The sequence below is a fragment of the Alligator mississippiensis genome, chromosome 8, assembly GCF_030867095.1.
Source record: "Alligator mississippiensis isolate rAllMis1 chromosome 8, rAllMis1, whole genome shotgun sequence".
NCBI lineage: Eukaryota > Metazoa > Chordata > Crocodylia > Alligatoridae > Alligator > Alligator mississippiensis.
Window position 1 is genome coordinate 66032031 of NC_081831.1, and position 15621 is coordinate 66047651.

At 36.5% G+C, this 15621-nt stretch overlaps 1 protein-coding gene across 2 annotated transcripts in view; it reads right to left on the minus strand.

Moving 5' to 3' along the window:
* ATRX (ATRX chromatin remodeler) overlaps positions 1–15621 on the minus strand; it is a 157985-nt gene that overhangs the window by 19322 nt on the left and 123042 nt on the right. For both annotated transcript variants that reach the window (XM_014607174.3, XM_006262569.4), the window contains 5 exons: positions 13027–13180; positions 12601–12701; positions 9642–9750; positions 5696–5873; positions 4355–4549 (listed from right to left, as the gene is read on the minus strand). In XM_014607174.3, the coding sequence (XP_014462660.2) occupies positions 4355–4549; positions 5696–5873; positions 9642–9750; positions 12601–12701; positions 13027–13180 (737 nt within the window). The remainder of the gene's footprint in view (positions 1–4354; positions 4550–5695; positions 5874–9641; positions 9751–12600; positions 12702–13026; positions 13181–15621) is intronic.

A 15621-nucleotide genomic window follows, 5' to 3' on the forward strand; every position in this document is an offset into this window, starting at 1 on the left:
TAAGCCTTTGCAAGTAGTCTCACCTTCCCCCCGCCATATGATAAATAGCTAATTTTTACCTCTTGTGACAAGATAGATGTCCTATCCCTGCTTTGTCTCTCTAAAACTTTCCCATCTTCAAAGGGAGTAGAAAGGCAATTAATATTTGCAAATTTGTTTTGAAGATGTACTACTGTAATATATGAGAGTGTTTAAAAAACTAACAGAAATTGTGAAATAAATCCACTGTGTATGCAGTGATGATTTACTGGGCCATGTCGCTTCTCTACATAGTAATAAATTATGGGTGCATTCAACAAGGCCATCAGTGTTCCCCACTTTGTCAGACATACAGGGTGGGCAGCCATTTAACCATTCATTTCTGAAACACCCTTTTAGTTTCTTTTACTTGCAACACATGACTTTTTTCTTCAGCCACATGCCCACATAAAGACATCCAGACCAATTCAGTGCTTTTTTCCCCCCCCCCCCAAACAATCCTTTTTCTTGTGATTTATATCTGGTATTGAAACAGGGATGTCAGCAGATAAATTTACTCAAACTTACAAAATCACTCATAATCAGTTTATAGCCAGCATTTTGTTAAGACTAAGAACATTTTAGTCTAAAGACATATTTGACTCATTTGGGTATACTATGAAAGATTAGACTATTCTTAAGAATAAATAGATATCCCAGTATAGTGGCATATCAACTGTACTTGCAGAGCTACCAATATAAACTAAGCAAAAAGCATAAAAGATCATCTTCAAATGTGTTCTTTTTACAAAAGATATTAAATTCTAAACTGAAGAAAAAATGTTTTTTTAAAAAGGTAAAAAATTCTGTTACAAAGTAACAAAATAATCAGTATAAACAAGTTTCAATGATCTATGTCTTTCTGCCTATAAAGAAAAAAAATCCATAAGAAGGGTTTAGATTCAATTATTAAAGTATTCACATGTTTTAAAATGACTGTTAAAATGGCTTGGTATTGGGCTAACACTTTCTTAATCCCTCTGACAGCTGCATAGGCACTGTAGGTGGTCTAGTAAAAATCTCTCTTGGAGAATGGTGCCCTGCGCAACACAGTTCAAGAAAGCCCAGTCTGGTATTTAACAGTAACTGATCACCTTCTGGTAATCGCAAGATAATCTATATTCAGAATGGAAAATATGCAGCGCTCCTGAAAAAAAAAAAAATATGGTCACATTAAAGAAGGAGAAAGCATTTTCCCACTCCAGTCAGTTCACAATGAATGAAGTAAATGAAGTAGCCACCAATGCATTGGAAATAGTTGCATTTTTCTTGCATGCATGCTAAGAACTTTGGCTCTTTACTGCTTTAGAACAAATTACACTAATACTATAATAGTGGGGACCAACCTTTTTGGCAAGCACACCCCAAGGTAAGCTCCCCCCACCCTTCCCAAGCGCTATTCTGATCCCCCTGCCCTGCCCAATCTGCTGTTCTGCACCTTACTCCCTGCTCTATCTGCTTCTGTGCTCTGTGTACCCTTCCCGATCAGCCATGCACCACACAGGCTGCCTGTGCTACTTGTTGCAGGGGTTTAGGTTGTAGCCGTGTTGGTCTAAGGACATAGGCAGACAAGGTTCCTTGGGTGAATTTGATATCTTTTATTAGACCAACCCAAATAGTTGGAGAATAATTATTAAGCAAGCTTTCGGGTTCAAAAACCCTTCCTTAGCCTGACGAAGGGTTTTTGAACCCGAAAGCTAGCTTAATAACTATTCTCCAACTATTTGGGTTGGTCTAAAAAAAGAGATCAAATTCACCCAAGGAACTTTGTCTGCCTAATGTGCTACTTGTGGCACATATGTCACAGGTTGGCCAGCCCTGCAGAATACACGGTTTTGTCATTCACTTCTAGCTTACTGTATTCCTTTCAGTTAAGGACTTCGCTCTCCGAAGTATTATTTGATTTGATTAACATCCGCTGCGTATGCGTGCATCTCTCTCCCACCTCCCTTCCCCCCCCCCCCCGAATTGAAATAAATAAATAAATAAATAAATAAATGGATTGTAAGAAGTATAGCCTTGTGTATATAATAGCAAACAGAAGGTGAAAAACGTGCCCTCAACATTTCTTTGGAATCAGAATAACCATTCAATACTAAAAGAATATTTTTTTCCTCTTATTTCTGATGTACCTTAAAAAAAAGGAGAGAAAGAAAACCCTCGATTTTACCCAATGGTCAGCTGCATAAAAATTTCAAAGAATACAGCAAAAAATGAGATCCGTTTACTAAGCACAGGCCACATGTGTAATTCACTTCATATTCACCAATTCTGTGACTGTATGAAATGATTTTGTATTACATAAGCTAAAAGACTAACTTCACTAATGTGACTTGTGAGTTAGCCTTCAGCATGCAACGTTTCAGTGCTATATGAACAAATTTGCATAAACAAGGACTAACTTAAACTTGCTTTATTTGTTTTCAAAACAGTAAGTATTAAAGCAGTGGAAATTAAGTGGTCCAGGTACTTATGCCTACGACACATTTTCCTTCCCGAAAGTTTCTGACTGAAGTTAGATGGCTTAATTTTCAAAACTGACTAGCAATTTTGAACTCAATATTTTGAGTACTTACTTGATACAGTAATGTGTCTGAGCTTTCTTATTTTACAAATGAGACCCTTCCAGGGTATCTCAAAACTGGGCAGCCAACAAACTGTGGTACCCAACATCAAAACCCACATTTGAAAATGCAGGTAATAACTAAAAGGCTAATTGAAAAAAACAGTATGAAGAAATTTCAAGTGACCGAAAAGTAAAGCCAGCATTTTAAACTGAAACTGCATTTGAACTGAAATGCAGGCATCCAAAGCTCTCTGTTATTTAGCTATCATTTTGGTATTCGATAACATGATGCTATGACTGGATTCTTTTTCTGCTTCTGAAATCCTGGCCTCTTAAGATTCTACTACAGGTGAAACCAGTTATTTCAAGATTAAACATCTCTATTTTAACATACAACCAACACCACATTGCCTGCTCTCTACCAGTGACCCAAACACTAACACCTATTCCTCCACCAGGCTACCTTTCCCCCCAGAATTTAGATGCAACATTCTACGTTCTTAATCACGATAGGCTCAAGGGAAGCACACAAAGCCACTTTATAAAAAAAAAAAAAAAAAAAAAAAAAAAAAGGTGCCAGAGCCTTCAGAGCAAGCCACAAAATATAAAATCAACTAACCAAAACCAGTGTTCCACCCCTATCCAGTAAGGCAAGAAAATACACACACAAGGCCAGCCTTCTCCTGAGTCTCTCTGGGCTAGGGACAGAAGTTGCATACAAACTGGTTTAAGTGATCAGAAGCCGGTTTAAACCTGTAACAGAACCTAAGTTCAGTGCACATAAACCAGTTCCAAAATGGCTGAAACTGGTTTAAGATGAATCTGATTGAATGTAATGTTAGACTTAACTGACTTGGATTAAACCAGCTTATGAAACTTCTGTCCCAGACCCCTTCCTGGTTCAAGTTAAATCACAGTCCCCCAGCATCCCAGCATGCTTTCCAGCTCTGGGCTGGGCTGGGCTGTCTGCTCCAGCAAAGAAGGGTTGGGGGGTGGCTCCTCCCCCCCGGCAAACTCTGGGAGGTTGTTCCCCAGGCAAACTCCAGCTGGGGTCTGGGGCCAGGGAGGGGGGTTGAACTTCCCTTCCCCCAAGTACAGAGCTGCCCTGACAAAAACTTACTGCTGACTGCGACTGTGTACTACAAATCTCAGAGGCACCTGGAAGCAGGAAGTAGAAGTGATGAGCAACCCTGGACTGCAAATCTCAGAGACCTCGGGGGCAGCAGGAAGAGGAAGCAAACACAGCCCATGCTGGCTGTGCCAGAGCTGTGCTCTATTGTCCCCTGCCTTCTGGCCTAAGCCACTGCAAGTATGTGGCTACATTCCCTGAATCAAAGGTAAATGTCTGTCCAGTTGATTCTCAATTCAATCTCTGTATTTTGGATTCACCTGAAAAGACTGAATCAACTCAGCCTCCGGCTTTTTGACTGTCTGTACTTAGTCTTGATCTCACGTAGATTAAGCAAGGCAGCATTTCAAATTTCCTTGGAGGTTAAGTATCAAGGGCGGACTTTTTCCCAGATTGATTCTCCTTCCCCTTTTGTGTTGTTCGTATCTCTGGTGCTCCCCTCCAAAGGAGTCTTAGAAAATTTAGACAGTGGACTAGAACTCAAAAGGCTAAAAGGTTCAATTGTTCAAGTCCCAGCCTTGCTACCGATTTCCGTATGACACTGGACAGGAAAGTTTTTGCAACTTCTCTTCTCAATGTTGCCAGCTCTTTTGAAATTAGTCTATACTGTCTTTTACTGCTAGTGCTTAGAATCTGGTTACCTTTGGCAGCATGGGTGTGTCCCTCTTCTTTTTCTTTTCTGAATTAGGGTCATCCAGCAAATCTGGTTCAAAGGTATAGAGCTCTGTGAGCTCATTCATGGTGAAGTGACGCTCAACTTGCTGCTGGTCAACAACCCGGAAAGACAGTGACTGTTTTGTTACTTGGCGATCATAGATCTTGTCCTCCATTGTTCCCTAAAAAACCCCACATTTTTAAAAATGTTAATGCACACACACATAAGATCAAATTACTCTCATTTGGAAAAAAAACAGTCATCAAATGATAGGAACAATCCTTATAAAACAATTTTCCATTTTTGACGTTTGTTCCATCGCACATCTGAAGTGGCTTACCATAAACCACCTTCCTTTTTTAAATCATTAAAAAAAAATGACAGTTCTGGAAAGACTCCTTTATTAGCTTGTTAGCAGTTTATTAGAAAAAGAAATATTTCAACTTCATTAACTCAAGGACATCAGATTTTACACATCTCCAAATCTGTACTTCTAAAAAGATTGGTATTTAAAAACTGTGTTTCTATAACATTATTCAAAGTGTTTTATCTGACATTAGCAACAAAACCATAAAAAAATCCCCGCAAAAACCCAACCCTGCCCTCAAAATTAAGTATGAAAAAGAGAAGGTATAAATTCAATGTCAGTTCAAAAAAATAAAAAAGAAAGCAAGCAAGCTTAGGAGATGATGGTCAAAGAAGAAAGCAGAACTGAACATAAGTTACCAGCACGAGAGAATGTGGTGAAAGTACATACAGTCCTTGGATGTATAAGCACAGGAATACAGAGCAATAGGGAGGTTATGTATACGGCATCAGCGAGAACAGTTAAGTTCAATGCTGGGATCCACAATTAAAAATGTTAGTAAATTGAAAGAAGATTCAGGAAAGGTTACGAGACTTATTTGAACTTGGGGGTGAAGAGGAAATATCTTACTGTACGAGACTACAGAAGCTCAATTATTTAACTTAAATACAAAGTTAAGATTTGACTTGGTCAAGATCCAATAAGCGGTAAAGATAGCAGAAGGGTCTTCAACCTACCCAACTACATGATTATTATAATTCTTCATATGTGATCTTAAAAAAGAAACCAAAACAAAGCTAACAAAAACTCCTCCCCTCCGGGCCAGGGCAGGGCAGGGGAGAAGGTAAATCTGTAGCAGTTTATCATAGCTTGACAATTTTCAGCTTAAAAACACTACTGAATGTGTGCAGGTACATCCCGGTATCTGATGCCACAGGGATGAAAAAGTCTATATGCACAGATTGACATTTGAGACCACAGCATTAAGACCATTAATGAAACATTAGTTTCAAAACTTACCTGAGCTAGGAACCTGTACACAAACACAGGTTTGTTTTGCCCAAAGCGGTAAACCCTAAAAATACTCTGGATATCATAGGATGGGTTCCAAGAGGCATCAAAGATAATCACACGATTAGCAGCCACTAGGTTTATTCCAAGAGAACCTGCTTTAGTGGAAATAATAAACAAACGGCCTCTGGAACAACAACAAAAATGATTAAATTTTAGTATTTTACAAAGCAAAATTGACTACCCTTGTCTTGGCATCCTTAAATGTTATAAATATGTTTTTGAAAATGGGTAAACTAAATCCTCTGAGGATCTCTTATGTATTATTCAGAAGTTACAATTGTTTCATTTTAAAAAATGCAATACTGTAAAATTTGCATTTGTACTGTTTTAAATAAAAAGCAAACGCTTCTCGTAAGACTAACTGCATTCTTAGAATCATAGCTCCTAAAGCCCAAAGACATCTGGGCCATGATAATTAATGGAAAAAGAAAATAAAAACATTTTAGAAGGTGATGCTGTAAGGAGAAGAAATAGAAACTATTTCCTCTTTCCCATTATCAGTAAAATTCACTTTGATATATCACCAGTTGGAGATACAGTGTCTACTGGTTGGCAGAAACTCAGACAGTTCACTTAGATTCTAATAACAAGCAATTCTAATATGTAGCATAAAGTACAAAAGTTTGTTTGGAGCTCTGCCAAGAAGCTCTGTACAGCTACAGTTCTTTGTTGTATTTTACTCCCTGGTTCATGGACAGTGGAGAAAAAAAGAATTATATGCAGCAATTTATGGTTCAAAATTTTGGTTCTAATAAATGGCTGATTCTATAAAGCCAAGTGCTAAAAAGTGGCAGGAAATGTACACTTTTGGTATTTGGTTTTGATATTTAATTTTCATAATCAGCAACCTTGATATCATCAGATATAAATCAGAGTTTATAGTATGGTTTAGAATGGCAATGTGCTATACCAAAGTCATTTCTCTCTAAGCATCTAGATTTCCATGTAGGAAAAAAGAAGAGCTCAACAGAAATTCACATATACCTAACAGTGCACCTGTTACTAATGGATCTGGAGAAGGACAAGGAGAACTTTTTCTAGTTCATGAAGAATTTCAAAGCTGGAGACCAATATTCTGGCATGATGGTATAGAGTAATCATGCCTCAATTTCAAGGGAAAATGTGAACAGCTTCCCCTATTTGTAGAAAGTGTGTCCCTGCCCAAAACCCCCAAACTGAGGTGATGTCAGGGTTTAGAAATGTTATTTTCTTGTATATTTGGTGTGTAATTTTCAAATTAAAATTTGGGTAATTTTTTTTTTTTTAATAGAACATACTACTGTTCAAATAAAACAACATGACCAAATTAAATAGGAACAAAATAAACTTTTCTTTCTGTTTGGGGAAGGTTTGTTATTTTTTTTAAAAGCAACATAAAACAATTTTTTTAAATGTCAAACGAGCTGAGGGGCAGGCAGCAGTAGTACAAGTTTATAGTAAAAATTATAAAGTTGCTCGACACCTCTCCAAAAACTATTAATACATTCAAAATGTTTCCAGTTATCGAATATAGGGTCTTAAAAAGAAAAATGCAGTTTTTTTTTTTTATCAAACAGATAAATTCCCGTATGACACAATGCTCTAGGATATCTTTTGTTAAGTGAACATTTTGCAGCTATATAAAGTGTTGGTATTTTGCTTTCAAGAAGCATGCCCAAAATAATAACTGTTTATAAGGGAAGAACTTAGACTTGTTACAATGTGAAGAGACATACATGATCATTTTTTTTTCATCTTACTCACTTTAGAGCTAGTTAAGTAAATATTAGTGAGATGCACTTATTGTCAGCTTAACGGGCTACTGCTGCTACAGAATGACTCCCATTTGTTATATTCAGAAATTGGCTGAATACACTCAACTATGTGCAAGGGATAGTAAGCTTTCCACATCAAAGAACAAGGTATGTGGCACAGAGTAAACCCTATAATCAACTAACTCAATAGGAAACCTTTAACAAAATGACAGAAGTCCTTTCTTCTCAACTAAAAAACCTAACATCAAATGCATTTCTTCTCATTAAGGGCGGAACCACATATCACACTCACAAGTCAAAACTAAAAGTAGTTTTTTTTTTTTAATTATTTTTCTTAAAACTGAGCTAAACGAATATAAAAGACAGCATATTTTGCAACCCCTTATTTTCATTCATTAACTTTATGCTGCTTGGGAATCTCCATATTTAGTGTAAATAGTTGTGTTAAAAATACTTGAGAGAGAACAACAGTTCAAATATAAACTTCATCACTAATTTAAATTGCTAGCAGATGGCTGCAGTGGCCTTGCACATGAGTAATTTTATTATACATTTACACACATGCATACATAACTAGAGAAAGACCTCTACTGGGTAAGACCATATCAAATAGTTTCAGACAAAAACTATGTTAAGATAGCTAATATGTGCTTTCAACCTGAATGCTATCTGGGGCAAAAGAGCACGAGAGTTTTTGCAGTATCCCAAAGCTAAGTTTTATAAGTCAGGTAACTCAGAGTTAAGGTTACACACACAAAAGAAATACAGAACTGCACAGTCAGGACACACAACCTTAACTCCACCGTGCAGAGATATCTTGCAGTAACCTTTGGCTGAATAAGTAACTCTCCAATGAAGTGATGTGGTGTAATTCCTTCCCCCTTACCTTTAAGTACAAGGAAGCTGAAGCAAAGAAATTTAAAAATGAAGATGAAAGGCAATACTGTCAACTAATTTTAAGTGCTTGATTTGAGAAACTCAGAACCTGATTTTTCACTATATCTCTGTTTACAGAATATGTTCAGCATATATAGCACACACAACAACCTATAATCAGGAGTGCTCAGTTCTGAAAATCACATTCCATATGTGTCAAATCAGGTACTGACACAAGGGAAGACAACACAGTGGCCATCCGTGAAAATTTTAGTTGAGGTCCTGGCACAGGATCCTGAAAAACCTCTGTACTTCTGAATATTTCTCCAGTGTGATGTTCAACTACCTCACCACTGAGACCAGTCTTTGTCCTCCTAAAGTTTCCTGTCACATTCACCTGACACTTTTTCACGTGTGCAACAAGAAACAGGTATATACACAACAGCCTCTTTTACTATGTTACCACTATGTTTTACTATGTTACTATTCACTACCACAATACAGTCCACCCACTAAGAAACTTGTCTTTAAATACATGATCATATAATTCATATGCATAAAGATAGGTGTATGAAAGTTCTCTGTACATCCTTAGCTTTGGCATTTCCTACCCTAAATGCTGCACATAACAATCCTAACACATTATAGCATATGTGATTTCTAATTTTTTAAGTGTAAAATTATTTTACAGAATGAATTTTTTTTTTCAATTTAATCAAATCAAATGGGAACAAAAGTAAGTTTTTGCTTCTCCCCTCTACTAAAAACAAACAACCCCCTCCTCCAAAACCCCTGTTTGTGTGGGTCTTTCAGATTCCCTTAGGAGTGGGAAAGCTTTTTTAAGGCAATATAAAACAAATAAAAAATGTCAAAAGAACTGAAGGGCAGGCATCTGTCTTCAGCAGTAGCAGCAGCATTTGAATCTTGAAATCCACAGCATTTCACAGCACGTTGCCATCTGACCTAAGAGTACAATATGCACCTGCCACTAGAGGGGGATGAAGATGCCCTCTGCAACAAGGTGTCAGAGCTGTTCTGCTACCTGGAAAAGGAGGGCTGAGACTATGGGAAAGTGCTCCATTCCAGGTTCTACAGGGAAGCGTTACTGGTTAAAAATATTCAAGACTACTTCTGTCCATCATAGGGAAGATATTTTTGTACCTATCTGAAGTTAATTGAGTTGGTTAGTTCAAGTAATAAAAAGAGAGAGATGGAAAATAGGAACAAATTTTAAAAGTTACATATACAAAACCAGACCTTACCTCACGTTAGTTTCATCATTAAACTCTTCAGCCCATTTCTTTCTAGACTGAGCTGTAGTTGAACCATCTAAACGATAGTAGTCAATATTTCTGAACCATTTTCCTTCACCTAGGAATTTGAAGGACAGGCAATTAAAAAGATACTGGCACAATATAAAAATACTAGGCAGCAGTCTTGTTTTTATGCTATTTGTTCCTTAAGCGCAAAAACTTGCAGAACCCATGAAGAGATGGGTTTTGATAGGACATAGTGTTGTCTTGCGTCAGTCGTGAAAATTCCACAATGCAAGATGTACTATGAAATACTGAAAACAGGATTACAGAAAATAGTATAGATCATGATTTGGGACAATAATTGTCCTGAGCTTTGAAAGCAACAGGTGATTTGTTTGAGAAACTCCCCTAATCCACAGGCAGCTTTACCAATAATAAGAAAAGCAACTTTAAAGTGATTCAAGAATTAAATTAAATGAATTTTGGGAATAACATCCTGGCCCAGATAGTGTCCCATGTCTAGCTGTATTTTCTTCTTCCCATGGAGATTTTGCTGTTTTAAAAAGTTAACTAAGTGATACTTCCAAGAACAGTTTTACTTAGTTTGCAATTTAGAAAGACGAGGATACAATCAGGATTTATACACTGAGGTCAAACTTTAATTGAAATATTTTCAGTAACCTTTAGTTAACTTTTCTAAGATCTGCCTGTCTCTTTCCCTGGTCTGTTCCCTCCCATCCCTTCCCCCTCCATTGTCATCTCAAGTTTCTTGTGGTCTGGACATGTTTGCAACAAAATCATCAATCAAGTTTCTTGTTTAACCTCAGTGCAAAAGTTAATTTTAAAAAGTAACTACATTTAACCTTTAGGCATTATACCAGTAACCCTAATTTTCTAATTGATCTTTGTAGTTTGCATGTTTTCAATTACTCTAGGCTTCAGTCTCTCTGATACAAATTGCACCCTTAAGTAAATGCTTGAAAGGGGATTTCAAAAAGTCAAGGTCTAATCATTTTGGAACTGAAATTTAGAACAGCTGCTTGAGTTTAATTAGCCTGTGAGTTATGGCTACTTCTTGCCAGATGTAAAAAAATTACAGCTGATAGAAGCAGATTTTTTTCCTTCCCTTTTAGAACTAACCTTTCATTTTCTCTGGAGGTCAAGGTTTATTTACACAAAATGAACCCCACTGTGTCATCGATTAAAATCAGAGCAGGTCTTGTAGGAAGTAGCATTGCTGAATGATGAATTATGAGAAACTGCATGTTAACTCATGTCAGAAATGTCTATATTTAGTAAATCTTGTGCAGAATTGGTAACCTTGTTGCACATCAAAAGAACCACCACAAACAGGAAAAAGCAAAAACTTTGTAAAATTAGCCCAAGTGATATGAACGGGCTACAGTAACGTAGAGAGCTCACAGAATCCCAAGACAACAAATGGTGAGAAGCTGAACAAAGGGGAAATTATTAAGTACGCTATGTGACTAATAGAGCACCAGCAGTGAGCAATGAAAATACAAAAAGAAAGCAGCTGAAGAACTTAACCTGGCTGGCTAACTAACTGCAGTACAGGTATTTTTAATCACCTGTAAATTGTTATGGAATTGCAAGATTTTTACACAAAAACAAGAATCTTTGAAAGCGATGGTAGAACTAAGGAGTTTCCTTCAACATCCGCTGCGTGAAATAATCACTTCCAGGTAAAAATGAACTGAAGTATTAAATACATGAGAAGTAATTAAGTAAAGCTCTAAAACAATAACCATGTCCCATATTCAGGAACACGGAACAACGCATGCATACAATGCATACATATTAGAGAGCAGGTAAAAACTCATTCATCAATGTATACACGTCGAACTGGAAAACTTAAATGGCTTTAGTTGATTCAATCCAAAAGATTCAGATATTGGAAACATTTCAGGTGACAGATATGCTCCCCATGATGCAGAAGATAGGGCAGGGCAGCACCACAGACAAAGTAATTCAGAGAGCCATGAACTTCTGTAGGCAACAACCTATGTAGTCAGATGCTAGGCATGAAAACTCATGCCTCAGAACAAGTCAGTCAGCCTCTGACTTCTGCCTGATGTAGGTAATCGCATCTCCCCCTCCTTCTCACGGGAGATAATTCTGAACAAGAAACAGATTCAAAACCGAACCAGAGAAACTTTACCCTCAAGTATACTTTTTGGTGCTTTGAGTAGCTGAAAGCAATGTTTAGAACAGAAACATCAGAAGCTAATAATATTTATTTTTTTCTATATTACTTTACATATTTGATTAATGTCTGGATCAGACTGGAGTTTTCTAATCCTCCATGGATACTATACTGCACAGAGAGAGGTTAATCAACTTCCTGCCCCAAAAGTCCATATATAGGCCACAAACCATGATGCCTTTCAAACTGCAGAACTGGTTTCCACATACACACAAGAATACATATAACCAATTGTTTAATAACTAATTTTCTGAATGCCTTCCCTAGGTAAAAGGTATTCTCTCTTTCTCCAACAGACGTTGCCATCACCAAATTAATTATAAAGAACATATTTTAAAGTGGAAAGATGGAAACAATAAAAACATATAGGTCCAAAATATGATGAATAGCTACATATGACCTTGCAATACCTTTGAAAGTCATCTGAAGAAGCAATTATATACTAAATTTTTCCTTCAATAAAATATTATGGCATATACTACCATTTTAAGGGAGACCTGATATTTCACTTTTTTTTTTTTTTTTTTTTTTTTTTTATAAAGAAAGTTTAGACCTCAGCATGTCAAATGGCAGGTTCTCCATAAGATCATTCCAATGGAGGAGCAAGGAAGCAATAAGTCAGTTAAATGAACCTATCCTTAACCCAATTAAAATCCATACACATACAACTGGAGCAGAAAATTTAATTAAAAGGATACTCCGCACTCCCAGTCTCTTGGGATATCTAGAAACCACACTCACCTTTATAAATAGGTTTCTCTTTGTCACTTTTCTCCGTGCTGGCCAGCTCAAGAAAGTCTTCTATCAAATCCAGTGATATTAGAGACTGGCTAAAAACTAGACTGAAGACAGAAAAAGCAGAATACAGCATTTGCCTCTAACAAAGTCAACAAATTTCATTACTGTTTTCCTCGTCTTCAGCTTGGATATTATCTTTGAAACAGATTAGCTTTTTAGACCAGGTGAATCTTGCTTTTATCTTAAGATAAAAATAACTTAAGCAAACATAAATATTTCAGACAAATTGAGCTATATCTTTGAGCTCAACATAAACATTAAAATGGGCACATGATGAAGTAAACTAAGACAAAATAATACATTTAAATAAGAATTAAAACAGAAAACAAAACTTCCCACAAATTACTCATTAAAAAAATCCTGACTTACACTTTGTCACCGAGCTCCTCTGCCATACGAAGTATTTCCAAGAGAAGAACCATTTTCCCAGAATGCTCCAATATTTCAGCATCTGCATCAGTGACAAAATCCTTATACCAGTCTGGAGCTGGGCTTCCTGGGTTGGAAGAGGATGTGGCTTTACCTGCAAAAGAAAGATATTATTAAACTAAAAAGAATCTCCTTAACAGGAAGGCTCCAGACTGTCTAAAATTCAGATGCTTAAAAATCCTAAAGATACAGACTGGTCTCTACAATCAAAGGTTTTGTGTTTACTTGTACTGACTGCACTAAGTCAAGGATCGGCTAATGTACGAAAGAACTGGTTCAGCTTTACTAATGATCAGTGTAGCTCTGCTACCTGTCTTTTCCCCAAGGGAGTATTTATCCTTTACCCTCAGCTACTCTCTCTCCTAAAACTCAGCCACATGTTTTACCTGGACAGTATAGTTGTTTCAATTCCTTTTAAAATCATGATCCTAAATTCCAAGCAAGGATTTTTTTTTAAACAAGAAAGCTCATCTAAAGCCATCCACATAGGGCTATGTAGGATTGCTCCTCAAAATATGTCTAGCTGTTGTGTTTGTTTTGACATACATTAAAGTCTCTCAGGCCATTTCACTTTATTAAATGGCCCACTACAAAGACACAATACACAATAATAAATCTCAGCAACCTGAGCTTAGGATTTTTTTGTTCTCTTTAAAAATAACAATCAAGAGCAAAAAGGATTTTTTTTTTTTAACCAAGTCAAAACTACTAATGAGATCTTCCTAAATTTACCTAGAAAGAGATTCTAAAACCAAGTTTTAAAAAATGGATAAGCACAGAAGGGGCATATTTTTAATAATAATTGTATGCAATCTTGTAGAAATTGTTCACAGTTATGACCCTTTGTGCTGGAAATAGTATAAGTACACAGAAAGAGGTTTCATTTCTTTATGAATATAAGTAACTTCTTATTTTGAATGTCAGATCATAAACAGTTCTTTAATCCACTGTTTACATAAAACTTCTAGTGAACTGATTTAAGGTGCTTCTAATGTGTTAACAGCCGAGTTCTGTGAAATTAAGAAAATTATACTTTACAACATTTCCCTTGTTTCATCCTTCCTAAAAATAAAAATGATTAAACAGATGAGATGAGCAGAATTATAAAAATTTGTATCTATTTCTGTGCTGAAAAAACTGTACCCAAAAAAAATAGGCAACATCTGTTTTGCTATAACTCCCCTAGTTTTGAAGCATGTGGAATAGAGAATGCCTTCCTCCTAGAGAGAGCTTTATCTCTATTCAGAAACACTACTGAATTTGAAGGTTTATTTGCAAACTCATAATTTGATCCTGAAATGTAGACAGGAATCAGGGGTTGTCTTTATTTATGTTACCCAAATTCTTTTTATAATGTTGTACGTTCCTGGCTTTAATCTTCTTTGCATTAGTGTGATATATATTGATTTATTAGAATTACAATACAAACATTTGTTCACTTAAAAACTTTGATCTTAATGCACTGTTTACTTACATAGAACACTTTTCTCCTAGTCTACTGGTAATGCAAAACATTCAATTTTTAAAAGCACATACAGCAAACTAGCTGAAAGGAAGATCCATCATGGCCAAATAGTCACCCCCAAAATCTCAGTCAATATCCTCTTCAGAATGGAGGAAAGAATTCTCTCAAGAAGGTAATTTCTCTGTACACATTTTTAAGAGTAGTTCTAAATGATGTTAAAGTTGGTCCTTAATGCAACCTATTGTGACTGACTTTGATCCAATGCAATGGAACCATTTCTTGTCAACACCAAACTGAACACAGAAGAATGCAAGCTGCGAACACTTTAATGATCAGTTTCCTTTTTTCAAAGTTTGAATCAAATAGCATTTCAGTGTACTGGAGCTATTTGAAAGTTTTTCTAATTTTACCAAGATCACAGGCCGAGTGTATGAAAAAACCAAGGGGTATTTAAAATACTACAGTTAAGGACCAAAGGAAAAAAAAGTGATCAAAAACGGCACTGGAAGCAGCTGTTTGCTAAAATGTACATAAACACACATCCCTTTCAAAATGAGGTCTATAACTCAACTGAATTTCAGTCTCTGCAGGAGAACCACTGAAGCAAATTCAGTGCCCACTGGAAAAAAGATGAGCCATAAGCATAAACTGCAAGTGCTAGTAGGGTGCTGTCCCCTGTCCCCAAAAAGGGATAATTATTAATTATTTGTATAACAACAGGTTAAGAGCTGCAGTCATAGACCAAGATGCCACTGTATCAGACACTATGCATATTGAATAGGAAGATAGTTCCTGCACCAAACCTAGTAAAAAATGAGAACCAGCAGATGTAGATAAGTGTATGCAAGTACCAGGAACAGTAAGATACTATTCATTAGCAGTGATAGGCAATGGTGTTGCTACCTCAATGGCCTAAATGCTGTCAAGCTTCTTGCAGGCATCACAGCAAAGAAGAGCTTTTAAAGAAGCATCTGGAGGAAGATATAGTTAAATAGTTTTGCAGATGTCTTCCCCTTCAAAAGAACAAGCAGCACTTTGGCAGCAGGCACAATATGGTGCTTGTTTGAAAT